Raw genomic sequence first — 25,460 nt, 5'->3', positions numbered from 1 at the left:
CCAGAGAGAAGTTAAGTTATCCAATGTCATCATGATTTCAGTAATCAGAAGAGAATAAGCTAGGAGGGAATCCTCCTACCAGGAATCTTGAAATCCTCCATCTGGAATTTCTGGAAAACCTAGGAATTTCAAGAAAGTTTCCGGAATTTTGCAACCCTACATTTACCTGAGTATATACAGTGTAGTGTCCATACAACCCTACATTTACCTGAGTATATATAGTGTATTGTCCGTACAACCCTACATTTACCTGAGTGTACACAGTGTAGTGTCCATACAACCCTACATTTACCTGAGTATATACAGTGTAGTGTCCATACAACCCTACATTTACCTGAGTATATACAGTGTAGTGTCCATACAACCCTACATTTACCTGAGTATATACAGTATAGTGTCCATACAACCCTACGTTTACCTGAGTATATACAGTATAGTGTCCATACAACCCTACATTTACCTGAGTATATATAGTGTATTGTCCATACAACCCTACATTTACCTGAGTGTATACAGTGTAGTGTCCATACAACACTACATTTACCTGAGTGTATACAGTGTAGTGTCCATACAACCCTACATTTACCTGAGTATATACAGTGTAGTGTCCATACAACCCTACATTTACCTGAGTATATACAGTATAGTGTCCATACAACCCTACATTTACCTGAGTATATACAGTATAGTGTCCATACAACCCTACATTTACCTGAGTATATACAGTATAGTGTCCATACAACCCTACATTTACCTGAGTATATACAGTATAGTGTCCATACAACCCTACATTTACCTGAGTATATACAGTATAGTGTCCATACAACCCTACATTTACCTGAGTATATACAGTATAGTGTCCATACAACCCTACATTTACCTGAGTATATACAGTATAGTGTCCATACAACCCTACATTTACCTGAGTACTTGGGCAGCTCTTCAACTGGTCCCGGCCCAACTCCCAGGATTGGTTGACTCTCTTCCCGGCCGCTCTCGGGTGATTGGCCGCTCTCTAGTACCCCGCCCTGAGGGTAGGTGCTGTGTTTGGAGCCCACCTGGTCTGAGGTCTCACACAGCTGCAGGAAGGCTTTCTCCAGGGTCTGCAGTGGGTGGATGAGGCAGTAGAGGAGATAGACAACAGTCAATTGAACATACAGATACCACAGTCAAGGGTTTATATGATCAGTGGTCAACACAGAACCAACTAAGCATGGACTGACGCAGACGTTTTTTGGACTTCTTTTTTTGTACTGTCCAGACTGGCCTTGATTTCAACGTCCACGGACGTTCATTTTTGGTCAGGTTCAGACCGGACCAAATCTGAGCCAATCATAGCCATCTATTTTTCACAAGTTTGGATAGCACAGCACAGTACAGTAGAGCACAGCAGAGTACATTACAGTACAGTAGAGCACAGCAGAGTACACTACATTACAGTACAGTAGAGCACAGCAGAGTACATTACAGTACAGTAGAGTACACTAGATTACAGTACAGTAGAGCACAGCAGAGTACATTACAGTACAGTAGAGTACATTAGATTACAGTACAGTAGAGCACAGCAGAGTACATTACAGTACAGTAGAGTACACTAGATTACAGTACAGTAGAGCACAGCAGAGTACATGACAGTACAGTAGAGTACACTAGATTACACTACAGTAGAGCACAGCAGAGTACATTACAGTACAGTAGAGCACAGCAGAGTACACTACATTACAGTACAGTACAGTAGAGCACAGCAGAGTACAGTACATGAAAGAAAAGTAGTTTAGTACAGTAGAGTACAGTAGAGTATAATACATTATAATGTACTGTATTTTACCCTCATGTACTCTACTGAATTAAACTGTACTGTACTGCACTCTACTGTACTCTAGTGTACTCTACTGAATTAAACTGTACTGTATTGTACTCGACTGAATTAAACTGTACTGTATTGTACTCTACTCTACTGAATTAAACTGTATTGTATTGTACTCTACTCTACTGAATTCAACTGTATTGTACTGTATTGTACTGTACTGAATTAAACTGTATTGTATTGTACTCTTCTGTACTGAATTAAACTCTACTGTCCTCCATACCATAATGTACTGTGCTCTACTGAATTAAACTGTATTGTATTGTACTCTACTCTACTGAATTCAACTGTATTGTACTGTACTCTACTGTACTGAATTAAACTGTATTGTACTGTATTCTACTCTACTGAATTAAACTGTATTGTATTGTACTCTTCTGTACTGAATTAAACTGTACTGTCCTCCGTATCATAATGTACTGTGCTCTACTGAACTGTGCCGTACTGTACTGTGCTCTACTGAACTGTGCCGTACTGTGCTGTTCAAACTTGTGAAACATAGCCTAGATGTCTATGATTTGTTCAGGTTTGTTCTGGTCCGGACTGACCCAATGTGTACTTCCTTGGGGGCGGAGCGCATTAGAATAATTTACATGAACCTTTACATTTTGGTCATTCAGCAGACACTCTTGTCCAGAGTAACTTCCAGTCAGTGCATTCAACTAAGGTTGATAAACAACAACATCTCAAAGTCATAGCAAGGAAAAAACATTTCTGTAACCGTTACTGAGAATGTTCTTGTAGTTGAAGTGGTTTGTTGGTTTATTCCATTTGTTGGACCACTTTGAAGGTCATTGCTGCCAGTTTTAAAGCTTTTGAAAAAGCTTACATAAGTGACTGACAGATTGGAGCAATAAGATATATGATATGTTGCAATCTTCACTTGGCTCCTCTTTCTTATATTAAATTGATAAAAAAAAGTATTATTCTGATATAATGCAAACTTAATTGAGAATGTACAATATGTGCAGTTTAAATCAATGACCAAAATTACATCTCTTCAACTCATTCAGAACTGTCCAGAAAATACATATTTTCAACGTCTGGATAATACGTATTTTCAACATCCGGAAATACATATTTTCAACTTTCATTTAGAACCAAAAATTAACCCGAATTCCACCTCCAGAAAATAGGACTTTTCAACATCCGGAAAATACGTATTTTAAACGTCCGGAAAATACCGTACCAGTCTAAAGTTTGGACACACCTACTCATTCAAGCGTTTTTCTTTATTTTAGTACTATTTTTTATATTGTAGAATAATATTGAAGACATCAAAACTATGAAATAACACATATGGAATCATGTAGTAACCAAAAAAGTGTTCTTCAAAGTAGCCACCCTTTGCCTTGATGACAGCTTTGCACACTCTTGGCATTCTCCCAACCAGCTTCATGAGGTCTACTTTGAAGAATCTCAAATAAAATATATTTAGATTTGTTTAACACTTTTTTGCTTATTACATGATTCCATATGTGTTATTTCATAGTTGTGATGTCTTCAAAAATAAAGAAAAAGCCTTGAATGAGTAGGTGTGTCCAAACTTCTGACTGGTACTGTATGTTTTTTCATCTTTCATTCAGAACCTAAAATGAACATCTGGAAAACATGTTTTTTTAGACGTCTTTTCAATATAATTTTGCCTACTGGGAAGGCAGTCAGACATCAACAGTCAGACGTCTCACACAGCTGAAGGAAAGCTTTCTCCAGAGTCTGTAGTGACTTGGTGGGTGGATGGTAGGAAGCAATAGGGTCAATGTAGGGCTACTGCCTGCATGGCTGGTTGTCTAGTGGTAACACTCCTGGCATCAGTCCCATTAAATATACTCTAATATATACCGCCGTTCAATCCCCGCTTCTACTGTACTCCCGCTTGCCTGTCCCCCTGTCTCCCCCCCTCTGTTTCCAACTGTCTGAATAAAGTGTGAAATCTACAAAATATAAGTAAATTGTATACACTGTTATTAGCTACTCACTGCAGCACTGTTCTGTTTCATCAAGGTTTCTGGTTCCCCCTCGGCCAACAGTTGGCCATTCCTCATCAGACCCACCTGGAGAGATAGAAAACAGCAGGGTCATTCCAAATGGAGTTTTGAGGAACGAGGCGAGGAGAGAGGATGCGAGGAATCAAGGAAAGATGTATTAAGAAAGAGCCTTAGTCATCAAATATTTGTACGGGTAGGACTTGTTTTAGTATGACAGGTGAGAACAGGTTTATTGTGACAGGTGGGACAGGTTTATTGTGACAGGTGAGAACAGGTTTATTGTGACAGGTGAGGACAGGTTTAGTATGACAGGTGAGGACAGGTTTATTATGACAGGAGAGGACAGGTTTATTGTGACATGTGAGGACAGGTTTATTGTGACAGGTGAGGACAGGTTTATTGTGACAGGTGGGACAGGTTTATTGTGACAGGTGAGGACAGCTTTATTGTGACAGGTGAGGACAGGTTTAGTATGACAGGAGAGGACAGGTTTATTGTGACAGGTGTGGACAGGTTTATTGTGACAGGTATGGACAGGTTTATTGTGACAGGTGAGGACAGCTTTATTGTGACAGGTGAGGACAGGTTTAGTATGACAGGAGAGGACAGGTTTATTGTGACAGGTGTGGACAGGTATATTGTGACAGGTATGGACAGGTTTATTGTGACAGGTGAGGACAGGGTTATTGTGACAGGTGAGGACAGGTTTAGTATGACAGGAGAGGACAGGTTTATTGTGACAGTTGAGGACAGGTTTATTGTGACAGGTATGGACAGGTTTATTGTGACAAGTGAGGACAGGTTTATTGTGACAGGTATGGACAGGTTTATTGTGACAGGTATGGACAGGTTTATTATGACAGGTGAGGACAGGTTTATTATGACAGGTGAGGACAGGTTTATTGTGACATGTATGGACAGGTTTATTGTGACAGGTGAGGACAGGTTTATTGTGACAGGTGAGGACAGGTTTAGTATGACAGGTGAGGACAGGGTTATTGTGACAGGTGGGGACATGTGTATTGTGACAGGTGAGGACAGGTTTATTGTGACAGGTTAGGACAGGTTTATTTTGACAGGTGAGGACAGGTTTAGTATGACAGGAGAGGACAGGTTTATTGTGACAGTTGAGGACAGGTTTATTGTGACAGGTATGGACAGGTTTATTGTGACAGGTGAGGACAGGTTTATTGTGACAGGTATGGACAGGTTTATTGTGACAGGTATGGACAGGTTTATTATGACAGGTGAGGACAGGTTTATTATGACAGGTGAGGACAGGTTTATTGTGACATGTATGGACAGGTTTATTGTGACAGGTGAGGACAGGTTTATTGTGACAGGTGAGGACAGGTTTAGTATGACAGGTGAGGACAGGGTTATTGTGACAGGTGGGGACAGGTGTATTGTGACAGGTGTGGACAGGTTTATTGTGACAGGTTAGGACAGGTTTATTTTGACAGGTGAGGACAGGTTTATTGTGACAGGTGACATCTCTGGCTCATGGTATAAACATGAAGGCTTGGCTCATGGCCAGTCATCATGTCACCTTTCCTATTGGTCAAAACATAATCCGAAATAAAACCAAATCAAACCACAAATGCATCCAACAAGTTTGTAGTTTGGGGCGACAGGTAGCCCCAGTTGCTGGATCGAATCCTTGAGCTGACAAGGTAAAAATCTGTCGTTCTGCCCCTGAACAAGGCAGTTAACCCACTGATCCCCGGTAGGCCGTCGTAAATAAGAATTTGTTCTTAACTGACTTGCCTCGTTAAATAAAGGTTAAATAAAAAAATTACATTTAGAGACACAAGCTGGATGTAGTCAATGTGTGCAAGGAATATGGGACCAATACTAAACGTTTGACTACTTTAATACACTATTAGGGAATTTGTTCAAATACTTATGACATCTTTAAATGGGGGGACTAGATACATAAAGTGCTTTCATTTCTCAACGGTAAAACAGATACGTATTAAAATACCCTCAAATAAAGGTGACATTCATACTGTCACCTCACATTAAACACTTGGTTCCAAATCCAGTATAGAGACTGTTACAGAGTATAGAGACAGTATAGAGACTGTTATAGAGTATAGAGACAGTATAAAGACTGTTATAGAGTATAGAAACAGTATAAAGACTGTTATAGAGTATAGAGACCGTATAGAAACTGTTATAGAGTATAGAGACAGTTATAGAGTATAGAGACAGTTATAGAGTATAGACACAGTTATAGAGTATAGAGACAGTACAGAGCTTGTTATCGAGTATAGAGACTGTTATAGAGTATAGAGACAGTACAGAAACTGTTAGAGTATAGAGACAGTATAGAGACTGTTATAGAGTATACAGACAGTATAGAGTATGTTAGAGTATAGAGACAGTATAGAGACTGTTATAGAGTATAGAGACAGTATAAAGACTGTTATAGAGTAGAGATGGTTATAGAGTATAGAGACCGTATAGAGACTGTTATAGAGTATAGAGACAGTATAAAGACTGTTATAGAGTATAGAGACTGTTATAGAGTATAGAGACAGTATAGAGACAGTTATAGAGTATAGAGACTGTACAGAGATTGTTATAGAGTATAGAGACAGTATAGAGCTTGTTATTGAGTATAGAGACTGTTATAGAGTATAGAGACAGTATAGAGACTGTTATAGAGTATAGAGACAGTACAGAGACTGTTATAGAGTATAGAGACAGCATAGAGACTATTATAGAGTATAGAGACAGTATAGAGACTGTTATAGAGTATAGAGACTGTTATAGAGTATAGAGACAGCATATAGACTATTATAGAGTATAGAGACAGTATAGAGACTGTTATAGAGTATAGAGACTGTTATAGAGTATAGAGACAGCATAGAGACTATTATAGAGCACAGAGATTGTTATAGAGTATAGAGACAGCATAGAGACTATTATAGAGTATAGAGACAGTATAGAGACTGTTATAGAGTATAGAGACAGTATAGAGACTGTTATAGAGTATAGAGACTGTTATAGAGTATAGAGACTGTTATAGAGTATAGAGACAGCATAGAGACTATTATAGAGCATAGAGACTGTTATAGAGTATACAGACAGTATAGAGTATGTTATAGAGTATAGAGACAGCATAGAGACTGTTATAGAGTATAGAGACTGTTATAGAGTATAGAGACAGCATAGAGACTGGTATAGAGTATAGAGACAGTATAGAGACTATAGAGTATAGAGACAGTATAGAGACTGTTACAGAGTATAGAGACAGCATAGAGACTGTTATAGAGTATAGAGAAGGTATAAAGACTGTTATAGAGTATAGAGACTGTTATAGAGTATAGAGACAGTATAGAGTCTGTTATAGAATATAGAGACAGTATAGAGACTGTTATAGTGCATAGAGACAGTATAGAGACAACCAATGTTTGCTCAAATGAACCTCTAAGCAGCTATGAAAACATATGGCATGTACGTATATAGAGTAGGGAGTTGTTTATCAGTAGGTAGTTGAATATCAGTAGGTAGTTGTCCATGTATATAGACTGTATCTTACCACATTGGCTTGCCTGGCCTCCTCGATGTAGTGAGTGGTGATGACGACTGATACTTTTCCAGTTTTCACAATCTCTACTAGATGCTGCCAGATCCTACAGGGACACATGACACAACTCAGTTTAAGGGCACATCCTGTTGTTCCAAATGGCACCCTATTCTCTATAAAGTGCACTTTTATAACCAGGGCTCTGGTCAAAAGTATTGCACTACACAGGACATGGGGTGCTGTTTGGGACAATGTTGTACTGTACCTCGAGCAGTAGAGATACAGAGAGAGAGTGTGCAAATGTGATCATCTGCGCACCACAAGACTACGTGTCCCGTTGAGCTAAAGCCTAGGCATTAGCTTGGGGAGCTAACGCAGGTCTTGAGGTCTCAGGCAAGGTCACTCATCACATGAGTGCAGTTCAGAGAACCACCTTTCAGCGTCACACAACGAATAAACTAACTTCGTGCAGATATGATTTGATTACAACCATAAAGATGTCTTAATCTGTGTCCCAAAAGGCCCCCTATGTGCCCCGGTCTAAAGTAGTTCACCACATAGGGAATAGTGGGCCATCTGGGATGCAGTCTTAGCCTGATGACCTGCCTGGGTTACCTGGGAAACACTGACCTGGTCGGGTTTTCTTAATCCATGAAGCATCTCAGAGTGCTGGTCTAGGATCTGTTAAGCCTTTTAAATCATAATAAATAAGAGAGGGGGATCTGATCCTAGATCAGCACTCAAAGGTGTGAGACTGGTTCTTTGAAGGCATGAGGTTGGGTACAATAGTTTGGTTTTCACAGTTTGGTTTTGGTTGGATGTGTGTGTGGTTGTCCAGTACATACTTGGCTCTCAGCACAGGGTCCACCCCGACTGTGGGTTCATCCAGAATCAATAACTGGGGATTTTGAAGTAAGGCTGCTCCCAGAGACACCCTCCGTTTCTGCCCTCCGCTGTAAACACACACACACACACACACACACACACACACACACACACACACACACACACACACACACACACACACACACACACACACACACACACACACACACACACACACACACACACACACACACACACACACACACACACACACGGACTGAGAGCTGTTGGTTCTGCTCTATGTTTGACAGTTGTATAAGATGCAACATTTTAAATCACATCAAATACATTAATATAATGTATGACCTTCTGCAGCTGAATTGTGTTAATGATATGGTGTGTTAATTATATAATAATGATTTAATAATATGGTTACATACCAGGTCTAAGAGTTACTATTCCAGATCTAAGAGTTACTATACCAGATCTAAGAGTTACTATACCAGATCTAAGAGGTATTATATCAGATCTAAGAGTTACTATACCAGATCTAAGAGTTACTATATCAGATCTAAGAGGTATTATACCAGATCTAAGAGTTACTATACCAGATCTAAGAGGTATTATACCAGATCTAAGAGTTACTATACCAGATCTAAGAGTTACTATACCAGATCTAAGAGGTATTATACCAGATCTAAGAGTTACTATACCAGATCTAAGAGGTATTATACCAGATCTAAGAGTTACTATACCAGATCTAAGAGTTACTATACCAGATCTAAGAGTTATTATCCAAGAGTAATCTTCCATCTTTTTTCAGATTCCCATGAGCTGATGTCATGACGATAGCTACACAGCAAATTAACACTGTTTCAGTGTCTATACGGGTCCACTCTTCCACACTTCAGTGTTAAATTAACACACTACTTAGTGTTAAGACTTATTTGAATTTTTCCCAGGTTGCCTTTCAACTAAATTGTAGAGTTACCACCCATGACTGTATTTGTTAGTGACAAAGGGCATGGTTGTTGAATTAATTCATTTTTAGTCCTGTGGCCTTCACCAAGTGAGATCCTATGCCAGGGATGGGCAATTTCTGAACTTATCATGAGCTCATTTCCTGCAATTCTACACATTTTGCCATTGATTACTATAAGTTTAGATAGCTGGCTGCTAGACTAACTTACCGATCTAAAATAGTTAGCTAACATGGGCTAATTGAGTGACTATCAGTGCCTGACATAACAAGTGGAACCCTGACCTGTTCACCGGACGTGCTACCTGTCCCAGACCTGCTGTTTTCAACTGTCTAGAGACAGAAGGAGCAGTAGAGATACTCTGAATGATCGGCTATGAAAAGTCAACTGACATTTACTCCTGAGGTGCTGACCTGTTGCACCCTCTACAACCACTGTGATTATTATTAATTGACCCTGCTGATCATCTATGAACATTTGAACATCTTGGCCATGTTCTGTTATAATCTCCACTTGGCACAGCCAGAAGAGGACTGGCCACACCTCATAGCCTGGTTCCTCTCTAGGTTTCTTCCAAGGTTCTGGCCTTTCTAGGGAGTTTTTCCTAGCCACCGTGCTTCTACACCTGCATTGCTTGATGTTTGGGGTTTTAGGCTGGGTTTCTGTACAGCACTTTGTGATATCAGCTGATGTAAGAAGGGCTTTATAAATACATTTGATTGATTGATTGATTGAAGTGAAAAACTGTTAATCCACATGGGCTGTCAGTTGCCCATCCCTGTCCTAAGTGAATATGCTGTCATTAAATACATATTATTTAAAGGGATACTTCGGGATTTTGGCAATGCTAGTAGATTCCCATAGAATTCCAGTCATTGTGCTAATGCTAGTGGCTCGCGAAACTACCTCTAACTTCCTTCATACTGGACACAGAGACATGATAACGTAAAGGGCCTCATTGCCAAAATCCTGAAGTATCCCTTTAAGACAATACAATACATATTTGTTATACAGTGGCCTACAACTCATAGTTTACAGGCCACATCAAGTTCTGCAAGTCACATTATGCTGGCTTGCAAAGTGATTTGTCATTCCTATTGAAATCCAGCCAGAGCAGGGGATATGCAAAATTTGGAATTTTTATTCACCTGCAACCTGCATTGTGAATGACTGCCAGAGTTAGGAAGACTAAAATATCACACTACCTAAAGTAAATCACTGGAACAACCATTTCAGCAACTCTGGTTATTAACACCAACACTGGGGTTATTTAACACCACTGAGTGTTAATTTAACTCCTGAATCAACACTAGAAGTGTTACACTGAATAATCAACGCCAGGTAACACTGGCCAGTTTGCTGTGTACTATTACTTTTACATCTAAAAGTAATAAGCAATCATTGAGGAGTTGTTTTGATGGAAGTGAGGGAGCCTTCTTTTTGGCATTGACGTCTTGACAAATGTCTGTTGCATAACACCTACTTAGTTTCAGACAGGGCGGGCTGACTCCACAGCATTTTTATATGACAGAAGCCTGTGACACACAAACATAAACCTCCTCAGGGGGAAACAGTTTCCTTCTCTTTCTATCTCTCTTGGTTGTAGACTACTTTTCCCCCAGATCAAAATGAGAGATATTGAGTCCCAAACAGCACCCTATTTCCTAGATAGTGCACTACTAGTCAAAAGTAGTGCACTATACTGGGGATATCGTCCCATTTGGGACTCAGCCATAGTCTAGGCACAGGGGGAGGAGATTAAAACCCACTATAGACCAACTGGAGAGCCCAAAATGTTTGAAATGTCCCTTTCCACCTCTTTCCCGAAATCATTAACTACAGGACAGTATCAGCAGACATGTGCATAAGCAGACATGTGCATAAGTACCTAGTGCTGCTTATATTTGGGACAGGCGTAGTTTGTAATTTATTTATCATTTTAAATGGAATATCATAATTCTTTGGGGCATTAATGGGAATAGTTTCCCATTCACAATTAGCGATGGTCACCCCAAAGTCTGGCTGCCATGCCGTTTCCCACCACAAAACACCAGAACATGGATAAAAAGAGTAGAAACAGCTCACCTGTTTTTACTCTGTGATTTGACTATTAGATGTTCAATGATTATTTAGAAAAAAAATATTTAAAGAGAAATAGTTTCCCCATGTTAAAAGAGGTCAGTTCACGTAACAAGGTTGACCTTAAAATGAGGGATCACTAAACACATTAAATAAATAATCATCTTCAGAAATGACTGTCAAAGCAACAACATAACTAGGACTTTACAATGATGGCGAAACTTGGAGAAATGTTGGGGTTAGGTGTGTTAACATCTTCCTAGGGTTAACCAGATAGGCAAGTTGAGAACAAGTTCTCATTTACAATTGCGACCTGGCCAAGATAAAGCAAGCAGTTTGACACATACAACAACACAGAGTTACACATGGAGTAAAACAAACATACAGTCAATAATATAGTAGAAAAATAAGTCTATGTACAAAGTGAGCAAATGAGGTGAGATAAGGGAGGTAAAAGCAATAAAGGCCATGGTGGCGAAGTAAATACAATATAGCAAGTAAAACACTGGAATGGTAGATTTGCAGTGGAAGAAAGTGCAAAGTAGAAATAGAAATAATGGGGTGCAAAGGAGCAAAATAAATAAATAAATAAATACAGTAGGGGAAGAGGTAGTTGTTTGGGCTAAATTATAGATGGGCTATGTACAGATGCAGTAATCTGTGAGCTGCTCTGACAGCTGGTGCTTAAAGCTAGTGAGGGAGATAAGTGTTTCCAGTTTTAGAGATTTTTGTAGTTCATTCCAATCATTGGCAGCAGACAACTGTAAGGAGAGGCGGCCAAAGGAGGAATTAACTTTGGGGATGACCAGAGAGATATACCTGCTGGAGCGCGTGCTACAGGTGGGTGCTGCTATGGTGACCAGTGAGCTGAGATAAGGCGGGGCTTTACCTAGAAAAGGCTTGTAGATGACCTGGAGCCAGTGGGTTTGGCGACGAGTATGAAGCGAGGGCCAGCCAACGAGAGCATACAGGTCTCGGTGGTGGGTAGTATATGGGGCTTTGGTGACAAAACGGATGGCACTGTCATAGACTGCATCCAGTTTATTGAGTAGGGCATTGGAGGCTATTTTGTAAATGACATCGCCGAACTTGAGGATCGGTAGGATGGTCAGTTTTACGAGGGTATGTTTGGCAGCATGAGTGAAAGATGCTTTGTTGCGAAAAAGGAAGCCAATTCTAGATTTAACTTTGGATTGGAGATGTGAGTCTGGAAGGAGAGTTTACAGTCTAACCAGACACCCAGGTATTTGTAGTTGTCCACATATTCTAAGTCAGAACCGTCCAGAGTAGTGATGCTGGACGGGCGGGCGGGTGCAGGCAGCGATCGGTTGAAGATCACATTAGTATGCCTTTATTCATATTAAAAATGAATGTGGTCTATATTAAAACACACTTAGTTTGATATCACAGGCTTTTAATATTGGTGTACAACTTGTACTTAAAATATAAATATCAAGGGGACGTGAAAGGCACTTATTTAACCACCCTGTTGTATACGTAGCATTGTTTATTTTTAAGGGAGCTAGCATGGAGTATTATTTATTCCAGCTCATAAATAAAATGGCATTGAGTTAACAATGCTCCGAAAGCTGAAGGAAAGGTTTTCGGAAATCCTGAGAACTTTGGGAAAGATACTGGGATTTTGTAACCCTAATTACCTGAGTTTTCCAACCAGGCTGCTGTTGTGAGGTAGGTCCAGGAAGTCCACCAGGAAGTCCATGCGTGCCTGGGTGTCCGTAGCTGACAGGCCGTGGATTCGTCCGAAGAACGTTAGGGTGTCACTGATAGAAAACTCATTGTACAACGCCAGGTCCTAAAGGGGAAACACAATGTTATGTCATGGTATGTGCTGTGTTTTGGTGTGTTGTGTTAATCAAGTGTTCAGCTGTGAGCTGTTAGTTGAAATCTTGGAAATAGAACCAGAACGTAATTTTACGCTGAGCAGCGTGAACCTCTCGCGGAGCTGTGCTGCTTATGCCCAGGTTTCATTTAAGTGAAAAGGAGATGCCCAGCCAAAGTTAGGAGTCTAGTACAGCAGGCCAGTAACACGAGATACCTCTTCTGTACCATGGGGGAAGGGTCAGTGCTATCCGGGATCCTTGGGACATCCCCACCCTAAACCATAACCCTAACCTTAACCTTAACCCCAACCCCTACCCCCTAACCTTCCCTTAAATGTCTCAAATTCATATTTATCATCACCACCAGCACCACCCCAACATCAACATTTGTGAAAATGGTGCGTTTCTACGATTTGTAGTAAAAAAGATAGAGGAAGATAAGTAGACAATTAGTAGACAATTACTAGGCAATGCCTGCTCATAATTGGCTAAAATCACATGATGCACACCGATGATGTCATTGAAAACACTTATCTTCCTCTATTTTTTTTACTACAAAACATAGAAATACTCCATTTTAACATATGTTGATGTTGTGGTGGTGCTGGAGATGATGAACATGAAGTGGACATTTTTTTTAAAGTATTAAATTGGTGTACTTTTTCTCCCCAATTTCGTGATATCCATTTGGTAGTTACAGTCTTGTCCCATTGCTGCAACTCCCGTATGGACTCGGGAGAGGCGAAGGTCGAGAGTCATGCTTCCTCCGAAACACGACCCCGCCAAGCCGCACTGCTTTTTGACACACTGCTCGCTTAACCCGGAAGCCAGCCGCACCAATGTGTTGGAGGAAACACCATCCAGCTGGCGACCGAAGTCAGCGTGCACTGCGCCCGGCCCGACACAAGGAGTCGCTAGATCGTGATGGGACAAGGACATCCCAGCCGGCTAAACCCTCCCCTAACACGGACGATGCTGGGCCAATTGTGCGCCGCCTCATGGGTCTCCCGGTCACGGCCGGCTGCAGCACAGCCTAGGATTGAACCTGGGTCTGTAGTGACGCCTTAGACCGCTACGCCACTCAGAAGGCCCAAGTTGAATTTTTTTTAAATGTCCCTTTAACATTAACCCCTACCCTTACCCTAACCTTAACCCCTACCCTAACCCTAACCTTAACCCCAACCCTTACCCTAACCCGAACCCTAACCTTAACCCTTACCTAACCCGAACCCTAACCTTAACCCTACCTTAACCAAGGACCATGGAGGATGACACCCTCCGGCTATGACTCTATTCCTAAGTTACTGATTGGCTAGCGGGTGAAAATACACATCTAATCTAGTTACTATGGTGTTCCGCATATCTCAATTTGCCCTTGCACTCCTAAACAACATTTAAAAAAACTTTTAGAAAAGGTCAAACCTATAAAACTCAGTCCTCTGTTCGTAACAGCTTGTAGTTTTGAGAACAGAAAACTGTATTGAGATCGAATGTTTCATCAATGATAAATTGGCAGAATGTCTGCCAAATTTCATCTATCTCTATCTCCCACTTCCCGCCACTGGACTTCCTCTCACCACCAAAGAAGTTCTAAACGAATGCTTCAGATTTATACATCCATTGAGACACCTGTCTCCTTCTTCTACTGTATCTGTGCCACACCTGTCGACAGGCTGAGTCTGCCTGCAGCTGTGTGTTTCCTGCAGCTGCTGAGGAGGTAAGGAGGTAAGCTCATCTGTACATACATCTCCCTTAAACACGAGTAAGACGCTTTGTGAATACGGACATACTGTGGAGTATGATCTACTGTTTACCTGTGGTATGTAGTGTACCTATAAGGTAACAGTTTACCTGTGGTATGTAGTGTACCTATAAGATAACAGTTTACCTGTGGTATGTTGTGTACCTATAAGGTAACAGTTTACCTGTGGTATGTTGTGTACCTATAAGATAACAGTTTACCTGTGGTATGTTGTGTACCTATAAGGTAACAGTTTACCTGTGGTATGTAGTGTACCTATAAGATAACAGTTTACCTGTGGTATGTTGTGTACCTATAAGATAACAGTTTACCTGTGGTATGTAGTGTACCTATAAGATAACAGTTTACCTGTGGTATGTAGTGTACCTATAAGATAACAGTTTACCTGTGGTATGTTGTGTACCTATAAGATAACAGTTTACCTGTGGTATGTTGTGTACCTATAAGATAACAGTTTACCTGTGGTATGTAGTGTACCTATAAGATAACAGTTTACCTGTGGTATGTAGTGTACCTATAAGATAACAGTTTACCTGTGGCATGTACCCCACCATCCTCCCAGGGACCTGGTGTCCAGGAAATGCTGGCGGCTTCCCCAACACGCTGATGTGCCCTCGGGAGATCTTCAGGGTTCCCAGAATGCATTTCAACAGCGTGGTCTTCCCACATCCACTCGGACCCAGCAGGCCGTAGCTGCAAGGTAAGAGAGAACAGAATTTTGGGTTAAAAAAATGGACATGAGAGCTAAATCATAGATATCTACTGCACCCCTCAAACTCAACTCTGAACCTCCAAGCCAGTTCCACTGCATTTTGTCATTGTCCCCTCTAGTCAGGGACTGATTTCGACCTGGGACACCAGGTGGGTGTAATTAATGATCAGGTATAACAGAAAACCAGCAGACTCCAGACCTCGTAGGGTCAGGGTTGAGTACCCCTGTACTATAGTATGATAGTATGATAGCATTGCTACCTTTATTACTCAGTATGGTCTGACTCTTAATCGTAACTCGCATACAACTTCCAATCACATCAATGCAGGATTCATGTGAAAATCCAAGTGAAGCCTAATTTTTACCATACACAAGTGCGCAACGCAAGAATGCAATTATGTTGTTTACTTACTTGTTAAAGGTATAGATTATCATTAGGCTTTAAAGGGATAGTTGACCCAAATAAAAAAATGACATATTGGGTTCCTTACCAAGGCCAGACTACTGCATTTGGGGTCCTGGAAAATAGCTAACTTCCTGCATTTCAACACATTTTGTGACCTCCAGAGGGCCCACAACCCCCGCAAAAAAAGAACGGGGGCCCTGGTGCATGTGCCCTGCGTACCCGTTCAGTAATCAGGCCCTGTTCCTTACCCTGTAAGCAGTCTATGGACAAGGTATGATAGCAATCCATGCTTTGGTTTTGTTTACTTGGCCATTGTTTCACATGTGGCACAAATCCAATGCAAGTCAAAGGTACCTACAGTATATTAGCATTTTTCACGCTTCATGTCCAAATCATCATACAGTATCTAAAACTTAATGGTGCCACTCAATTAACTTAACTTATATATTATTTGGACATGAAGTGTGATTTTGCTGTAATGTCAGTGTGGATTACTCACATGTGTCCCTGTGGCACGGTCAAATTGAGATTACTCAGGACTTTGAGTTTCCCGTACGACCGACACACTTCCCGACACCGGATCGCCAAATCCTCCAATCCGGGGGAGGGGGGAGGAGCTTCCTGGTCTGTCTTCATCCTTCCTTCTGTCAACTGGAAGAAGAAAAACAAACAAATGTAAAAAAATTATTAGAATAATATTAGAATAACAATAATAATATATATATATTTCCCCCCATAATTGTCACTTTATTAAGACAGTAGTGAACAACAGGGGGATAAAGATGGAGAATAGCAGTGGGGTCCAGATTGGTACCATGCTGGGATGGTGTATATATAGCAGCCACTGTTACCCATGCTGGGGTGGTGTATATATAGCAGCCACTGTTACCCATGCTGGGATGGTGTATATATAGCAGCCACTGTTACCCATGCTGGGGTGGTGTATATATAGCAGCCACTGTTACCCATGCTGGGATGGTGTATATATAGCAGCCACTGTTACCCATGCTGGGGTGGTGTATATATAGCAGCCACTGTTACCCATGCTGGGGTGGTATATATATATAGCAGCCACTGTTACCCATGCTGGGATGGTGTATATATAGCAGCCACTGTTACCCATGCTGGGATGGTGTATATATAGCAGCCACTGTTACCCATGCTGGGATGGTGTATATATAGCAGCCACTGTTACCCATGCTGGGGTGGTGTATATATAGCAGCCACTGTTACCCATGCTGGGGTGGTGTATATATAGCAGCCACTGTTACCCATGCTGGGGTGGTGTATATATAGCAGCCACTGTTACCCATGCTGGGGTGGTGTATATATAGCAGCCACTGTTACCCATGCTGGGATGGTGTATATATAGCAGCCACTGTTACCCATGCTGGGGTGGTGTATATATAGCAGCCACTGTTACCCATGCTGGGGTGGTGTATATATAGCAGCCACTGTTACCCATGCTGGGGTGGTGTATATATAGCAGCCACTGTTACCCATGCTGGGATGGTGTGTATATATAGCAGCCACTGTTACCCATGCTGGGATGGTGTATATATAGCAGCCACTGTTACCCATGCTGGGATGGTGTATATATAGCAGCCACTGTTACCCATGCTGGGATGGTGTATATATAACAGCCACTGTTACCCATGCTGGGGTGGTGTATATATAGCAGCCACTGTTACCCATGCTGGGGTGGTGTATATATAGCAGCCACCGTTACCCATGCTGGGATGGTGTATATATAGCAGCCACTGTTACCCATGCTGGGGTGGTATATATATAGCAGCCACTGTTACCCATGCTGGGGTGGTATATATATATATAGCAGCCACTGTTACCCATGCTGGGGTGGTGTATATATAGCAGCCACTGTTACCCATGCTGGGGTGGTGTATATATAGCAGCCACTGTTACCCATGCTGGGGTGGTGTATATATAGCAGCCACTGTTACCCATGCTGGGGTGGTATATATAGCAGCCACTGTTACCCATGCTGGGATGGTGTATATATAGCAGCCACTGTTACCCATGCTGGGGTGGTATATATAGCAGCCACTGTTACCCATGCTGGGGTGGTATATATAGCAGCCACTGTTACCCATGCTGGGGTGGTGTATATATAGCAGCCACTGTTACCCATGCTGGGGTGGTATATATAGCAGCCACTGTTACCCATGCTGGGGTGGTATATATAGCAGCCACTGTTACCCATGCTGGGGTGGTGTATATATAGCAGCCACTGTTACCCATGCTGGGGTGGTATATATATAGCAGCCACTGTTACCCATGCTGGGATGGTGTATATATAGCAGCCACTGTTACCCATGCTTGGGTGGTATATATATATATATTGCAGCCACTGTTACCCATGCTGGGGTTGTGTATATATAGCAGCCACTGTTACCCATGCTGGGATGGTGTATATATAGCAGCCACTGTTACCCATGCTTGGGTGGTATATATATATATATAGCAGCCACTGTTACCCATGCTGGGGTTGTGTATATATAGCAGCCACTGTTACCCATGCTGGGATGGTGTATATATAGCAGCCACTGTTACCCATGCTGGGGTGGTATATATATATAGCAGCCACTGTTACCCATACTGGGGTGGTGTATATATAGCAGCCACTGTTACCCATGCTGGGGTGGTATATATAGCAGCCACTGTTACCCATGCTGTGATGGTGTATATATAGCAGCCACTGTTACCCATGCTGGGGTGGTATATATAGCAGCCACTGTTACCCATGCTGGGGTGGTATATATAGCAGCCACTGTTACCCATGCTGGGATGGTGTATATATAGCAGCCACTGTTACCCATGCTGGGGTGGTATATATAGCAGCCACTGTTACCCATGCTGGGGTGGTATATATAGCAGCCACTGTTACCCATGCTGGGGTGGTGTATATATAGCAGCCACTGTTACCCATGCTGGGGTGGTGTATATATAGCAGCCACTGTTATCCATGCTGGGATGGTGTATATATAGCAGCCACTGTTACCCATGCTGGGATGGTGTATATATAGCAGCCACTGTTACCCATGCTGGGATGGTGTATATCTAGCAGCCACTGTTACCCATGCTGGGATGGTGTATATATAGCAGCCACTGTTACCCATGCTGGGGTGGTATATATATATATAGCAGCCACTGTTACCCATGCTGGGGTGGTGTATATATAGCAGCCACTGTTACCCATGCTGGGGTGGTATATATATATAGCAGCCACTGTTACCCATGCTGGGATGGTGTATATATAGCAGCCACTGTTACCCATGCTGGGGTGGTATATATATAGCAGCCACTGTTACCCATGCTGGGATGGTGTATATATAGCAGCCACTGTTACCCATGCTGGGGTGGTGTATATGTAGCAGCCACTGTTACCCATGCTGGGATGGTGTATATATAGCAGCCACTGTTACCCATGCTGGGATGGTGTATATATAGCAGCCACTGTTACCCATGCTGGGGTGGTATATATAGCAGCCACTGTTACCCATGCTGGGGTGGTATATATATATAGCAGCCACTGTTACCCATGCTGGGATAGTGTATATATAGCAGCCACTGTTACCCATGCTGGGATGGTGTATATATAGCAGCCACTGTTACCCATGCTGGGGTGGTATATATAGCAGCCACTGTTACCCATGCTGGGATGGTGTATATATAGCAGCCACTGTTACCCATGCTGGGGTGGTATATATATATAGCAGCCACTGTTACCCATGCTGGGGTGGTGTATATATAGCAGCCACTGTTACCCATGCTGGGGTGGTATATATATAGCAGCCACTGTTACCCATGCTGGGGTGGTATATATATAGCAGCCACTGTTACCCATGCTGGGATGGTGTATATATAGCAGCCACTGTTACCCATGCTGGGGTGGTGTATATATAGCAGCCACTGTTACCCATGCTGGGATGGTGTATATATAGCAGCCACTGTTACCCATGCTGGGGTGGTATATATATAGCAGCCACTGTTACCCATGCTGGGATGGTGTATATATAGCAGCCACTGTTACCCATGCTGGGGTGGTATATATATATATAGCAGCCACTGTTACCCATGCTGGGGTGGTGTATATATAGCAGCCACTGTTACCCATGCTGGGGTGGTATATATATATATAGCAGCCACTGTTACCCATGCTGGGATGGTGTATATATAGCAGCCACTGTTACCCATGCTGGGATGGTGTATATATAGCAGCCACTGTTACCCATGCTGGGATGGTGTATATATAGCAGCCACTGTTACCCATGCTGGGATGGTGTATATATAGCAGCCACTGTTAACCTCTACACCAGCCTTGAGATTCTGGCGCAGGTTGACGTTTATTGTCACAAATTGTTGCCCTTGTAGAAGAGCTGAGCGATTTCCACTAGATAGTCTAGCTGCCAAGTCAAAATTGTCTATGTCATAAAAATCCATTTAAAAAAAGCTTTTTGTTCTTAATTTAAGGTTAGGGTTAGGCATTAGGGATAACAGTGGGTTTAAGGTTTAAAATCCAATTTTATGACTTTGTGGCTGTGACAGCTAGTGACCATTCTTCAGAGCTGCCTCCAGGGCAAGATTCATGACAATAAATGCCAACCTGCCCATCTGGCACTCTAGGCAGGCTAGAATAAACACTTAAAGTATTTGAAAGATTTCAAATAGAATGTAAACCCAGGTCTGGTGGTGCTGTGTGCAGCCTGCATCGAATCAAGGTCGTAGAGCAACCCTAACTAGGTGTCGCCCCCAAATGGCACCCTATTCCCTACGTAGTGCATTCCTTTTCACTAAGGCCCATAGAGGCTATAGTGGTATATATAGGGAGCCATTTGGGACGCACCCTGGGTCAAATAATCTTTCATCCCTGCCTCCTTTCCCTGGCTTCCCTTGTTTCAGTCTCCCTTTCTCTGTGTTGGCTTACACGTTCTCCCTCACTTAATCCAGCATCTTTCATTCCACCGTGATGAGATTATAGGGAAACCACTCCGTAATCTGACTCTATTGATCAAGATCACCTTCTTTGACACAATGTCACATGTAGTCTGGGTACCAGTCTGTTTAGATAACATTCCACTCCTTTCACTCTGTGTTAGGTGCCAAAGAATGTTTCACAATGAAACAATGAGTGCAAAGTGTAGAATGTTAGTTAAACCAACTGGTACCCAAGCTATGACACATGGCAGCATATGTACAGAAAGGAACTGTTGTTGTAGTAATGGCCTGGACATTGTTGTACTGTAATAACATTGTAATATAAAGGATATAGTTTCGTGAGACATTATAGGACTATAGCCTTTCTACACAGACAGACAGCATTAATTCACTGCAAAATCATTTCGGACATGGGTTCTCTTCTTTTTGTGTGAAGAATAAATTCAAGTTCAACGTTTTTATTAATGAAATTGCAGACAACAAACACTCTCTGAAATACTTGATATTAACAGATTAACAGACTCCATCTCCGGTTAAAGAAGCTCCATAAAATAAGTAATAGTCAAATAGGATAATAATAATAATTGGAGTCATACAACAAACAGATGTTACAATATTTAGTAAAGCATCCAGTTCAGAGGTGTGAAACATGCGGCCAGCGGGCCAGATCCGGCCCTTGAGACAATTCAATCCGGCCCGCTGGTGGTTTGAGAAGAAAAAAAAAAAAGAAAAAAAAAAAAGATATATATATATATATATATATATATATATATATTACCTGCCTCGTACCCCTGCACATTGACTCGGTACCAGTACTCCCTGTATATAGCCTTGTTATTGTTATTCATTGTAAGTAAGAATTTGTTCTTAACTGACTTGCCAAGTTTAATAATAGTTAAATAAAAAAATACATGAAAAAAAACTCAAGCTCCGAAGAAAATGTGCAAATGTTCTTACTTTTTAACTCTGCATTGTTGGTTAAAGGGCTTGTAAGTAAGCATTTCACAGTAAAGTCTACACCTGTTGTATTCGGCGCATGTAACAGATACAATTTGATTTGATTTAAAATGTCTAACACCAAAATCTAAACTGTGTAGAAATGAGAATAGACCTACATTTATAATCCAGCTTGCTAACAGTTATCGAAACAGTCAGGGAGCAGAGAAAACTCCAACAGTAATGGATAGAGGAATATGTTTTTGTACATTTTGACAGTGAGGAAACACAACCGATTTCAGGTGCAGCCCTTTGGACCACGATGGAAAACAGTTGGAGGAGCCGGGCTACACTTGAGGAGTCTGACAAGTGACAAATCGATTCATTGTTATCATTTCAGATATGCTCCGATACGGTAACATACCGTTAGCTAATCTTTGAAAGAACCACAGAAAAGCAAATACAGAAACACCAGCTGTAATTTAGCCAACTAGGAAAACACTGGTCCTAAATTACAACAGGGACTCACCTGAAAAGGTTCCCTTACACAAGAAGGAGCTGAAGTCTAGAAGATGGAGAGCAACAACATAGCCTATAGCACTGTAGCAATGAGTGTGAGTGTGCCTAGCCTACTGTGCGAAAACATGAACCAACAGAACTAAACATTGTGTGAAGATCAGCTGACAATTCCATGTCATCAGGGTGTAGTTGGGCCTTAGCCTATTTCCAAGTGGTAGAACAGGTTGGCTCTTGAGAAGGGAGAAGTGGCATTATTCAGACTGAATGCATGCAGGCGTCTTGCTCCGGAATGAATACACCTGTTAACCTACTACTAAATTACATAACAGAAGTAGCTACAGTTGTAAGATCTTAAATTGATCACTCTTTTGTTACAGAGTATTTTCCTGCACAGCAGGAAATTGAAACTTATAGTGTATTCAAGGTACTAAAAGGCTTCTAAAGTTTGGATTTTCTAGTTTCAAATGTCTTATTTGATTTGCCCTAACAAAAAATGTAGCAACCCCTACAAAAAAGGTCCATTAATTATAACCCACATAATTCATATTTCCTGTTGCTGCAGGATTATTTTCCTGCTATAGAAAACAGGCTCAAATTAAGATCATTCATCTGTAGACTAAGAAAAACAACAAAAGACACATCAAATCAAATCAAATGTTATTTGTCACATACACACGGTTAGCAGATGTTAATGCGAGTTTAGCGAAATGCCTGTGCTTCTAGTTCCGACCATGCAGTAATATCTAACAAGTAATCTAACAATTTCACAATAACTACCTTATACACACAAGTGTAAAGGAATGAACAAGAACATGTACATATAAATATATGGATGAGTGATGGCCGTGCAGCATAGGCAAGATGCAGTAGATGGTATAGAGTACAATATATACATATGAGATGAGTAATGTAGGGTATGTAAACATTACATAAAGTGGCATAGTTTAAACTGACTAGTGATACATTTATTACATCCAATTTTTAATTATTAAAGTGGCTAGAGATTGATGGCTGTTTAACAGTCTGATGGCCTTGAGATAGAAGCTGTTTTTCAGTCTCTCGGTCCCAGCTTTGATGCACCTGTTCTGACCTCGCCTTCTGGATGATAGCGGGGTGAACAGGCAGTGGCTTCGGGTGGTTGTTGTCCTTGATGATCTTTTTGGCCTTCCTGTGACATCGGGTGGTGTAGGTGTCCTGGAGGGCAGGTAGTTTGCCCCCGGTGATGCGTTGTGAAGACCTCACTACCCTCTGGAGAGTCTTGCGGTTGTGGGCGGAGCAGTTGCTGTGCCAGGCGGTGCCGTACCAGGCGGTACCATCTTGGCTTTTTGCATTAGTTTCCCTAGATTAGGTCTATGTGTGGCTGCATTAGTTTCTGTAGTTTAGGTCTATGTGTGGCTGCATTAGTTTCTGTAGATTAGGTCTATGTGTGGCAGCAGGATGCCATCTTAGGATAATAAACAGAGCCGCCTTCAATATAACCTACATTGTTTCTATCTAAAACAAAATGCCCCCCCCCCCCAAAAAAAAAAATGGATAGGCCCTATACCGCTGCAGTTACCGCGAGGGACGCCATTTTCTTTGGAGCTTGTGTTGCACTGATACGTTCCCAGGTTTTCAAGACACCCACATGTCCTGGGCTAGTCCCCATGACTTGAAGAGAGGAGGAGGATGGTAGGAGATATGTCCTGGGCTAGTCCCCATGACTTAAAGAGAGGAGGAGGATGGTAGGAGATATGTCCTGGGCTAGTCCCCATGACTTGAAGAGAGGAGGAGGATGGTAGGAGATATGTCCTGGGCTAGTCCCCATGACTTGAAGAGAGGAGGATGGTAGGAGATATGTCCTGGGCTAGTCACCATGACTTGAAGAGAGGAGGATGGTAGGAGATATGTCCTGGGCTAGTCAGCATAACTTCAGGGACAGGTGCTGCAATGGACAGAATGTCAGAGATGTGCCTTGCTGTCTTTTGAGAGTCATCCTATGTTACAAAATAAGTGCCTTGCTCAAGGGCGGCGTAACGGTAGTAGACACCAGCAGCTCTTCAGTGGCCAATTCAGTCCCAACCTTTTCATCTCCTCTATACCCTCATGCAGGGCTACACACAGCCCCAATACAACACTGACTGATGGTTCCCTGTTATCCAATCATGTAGGCTGCTCTGACTGAGGAAGTCACTATCAGGGTGAGAAGATAGAAGGCTTGAGACCCACAAAACATCTTGTCAGTCAATCTCTGTCTACAACATGTTGTCTACACTCTTATAAGAAATGGTTCTATACAGAACCAATAGGTTCTATATAAAACCCCAATGAGCCCTTGTTTCTGGATGAGGGAACTGCAGAATAGAACAGAGCAGGCCTAGAGTAGAGGATTTGTATTTGTAGTACCGTGAACTGCCACAGAAGGAGCCCTCTGACAATTTGAACATGCCCTCCTGATTTGCATAGGCAAATAATGTTCTATATAATTATTGAGCGGAAACATGCTATTATAGCTCAATGGTGTCCAACAAAGTAGGATATTTCTCAATGAACTTAGTATTTAGAATCAAAAAGCCCTTTGGGCTCCCGAGTGGCGCGGCGGTCTAAGGCACTGCATCTCAGTGCTTGAGGCGTCATTACAGACACCCTGGCCCAGCGTCATCCGGGTTCACCGGTCTAGGCTGTCATTGTAAATAAGAATTTGTTCTTCCCGCTGGCTTGCCTAGTTAAATAAAGGTTACATTTTCAAGAACAAAAGGAGCTGTACTCTTATAGCCTAGATTTATATATCAAGTCGGTGGTTTCTTTAGCCCACATTTTGTTCACTCTATCATTATCATCCCAAATGGTTACATTTTCTATCCTAGGCTCCTACCACATACCAGGCCTCTTTAATTAGTCTAGGAACGAAGATATACAAAATATTTTCACTCAAGATTAGAATCGAATGAGAGAAGTGCCCCCACTTTATGGGGGTACAGTTTAATTAGGTGAAGGTTCTTTTGTAGGAAATTAAAAATCTGATTAGCCTGGCTCGTTCCCGTTCCCGAACAGACGGGGATTACCAAAGCCCCT

At 41.9% G+C, this 25,460-nt stretch overlaps 1 protein-coding gene across 1 annotated transcript in view; it reads right to left on the bottom strand.

Annotated features, from left to right (window-relative positions):
* Positions 1-25,434, bottom strand: part of LOC106591367 (ABC transporter G family member 23) — a 118,759-nt gene extending 93,325 nt beyond the window's left edge. Inside the window, exons 1-8 of the mRNA XM_082964926.1 lie at positions 22,417-25,434; positions 16,495-16,646; positions 15,411-15,570; positions 12,933-13,087; positions 8,236-8,343; positions 7,403-7,496; positions 3,847-3,921; positions 923-1,103 (exon numbers count right to left, since the gene is read on the bottom strand). Coding sequence (XP_082821052.1) covers positions 923-1,103; positions 3,847-3,921; positions 7,403-7,496; positions 8,236-8,343; positions 12,933-13,087; positions 15,411-15,570; positions 16,495-16,631 — 910 coding nt within the window. The 5' untranslated portion in view covers positions 16,632-16,646; positions 22,417-25,434. The remainder of the gene's footprint in view (positions 1-922; positions 1,104-3,846; positions 3,922-7,402; positions 7,497-8,235; positions 8,344-12,932; positions 13,088-15,410; positions 15,571-16,494; positions 16,647-22,416) is intronic.
* Positions 25,435-25,460: the final 26 nt, after the last annotated feature.

Source organism: Salmo salar, chromosome 18 (assembly GCF_965601325.2).
Source record: "Salmo salar chromosome 18, fSalSal1, whole genome shotgun sequence".
Classification (NCBI taxonomy): Eukaryota; Metazoa; Chordata; class Actinopteri; order Salmoniformes; family Salmonidae; genus Salmo; species Salmo salar.
This window is presented reverse-complemented; position numbering and strand designations above follow the sequence as displayed.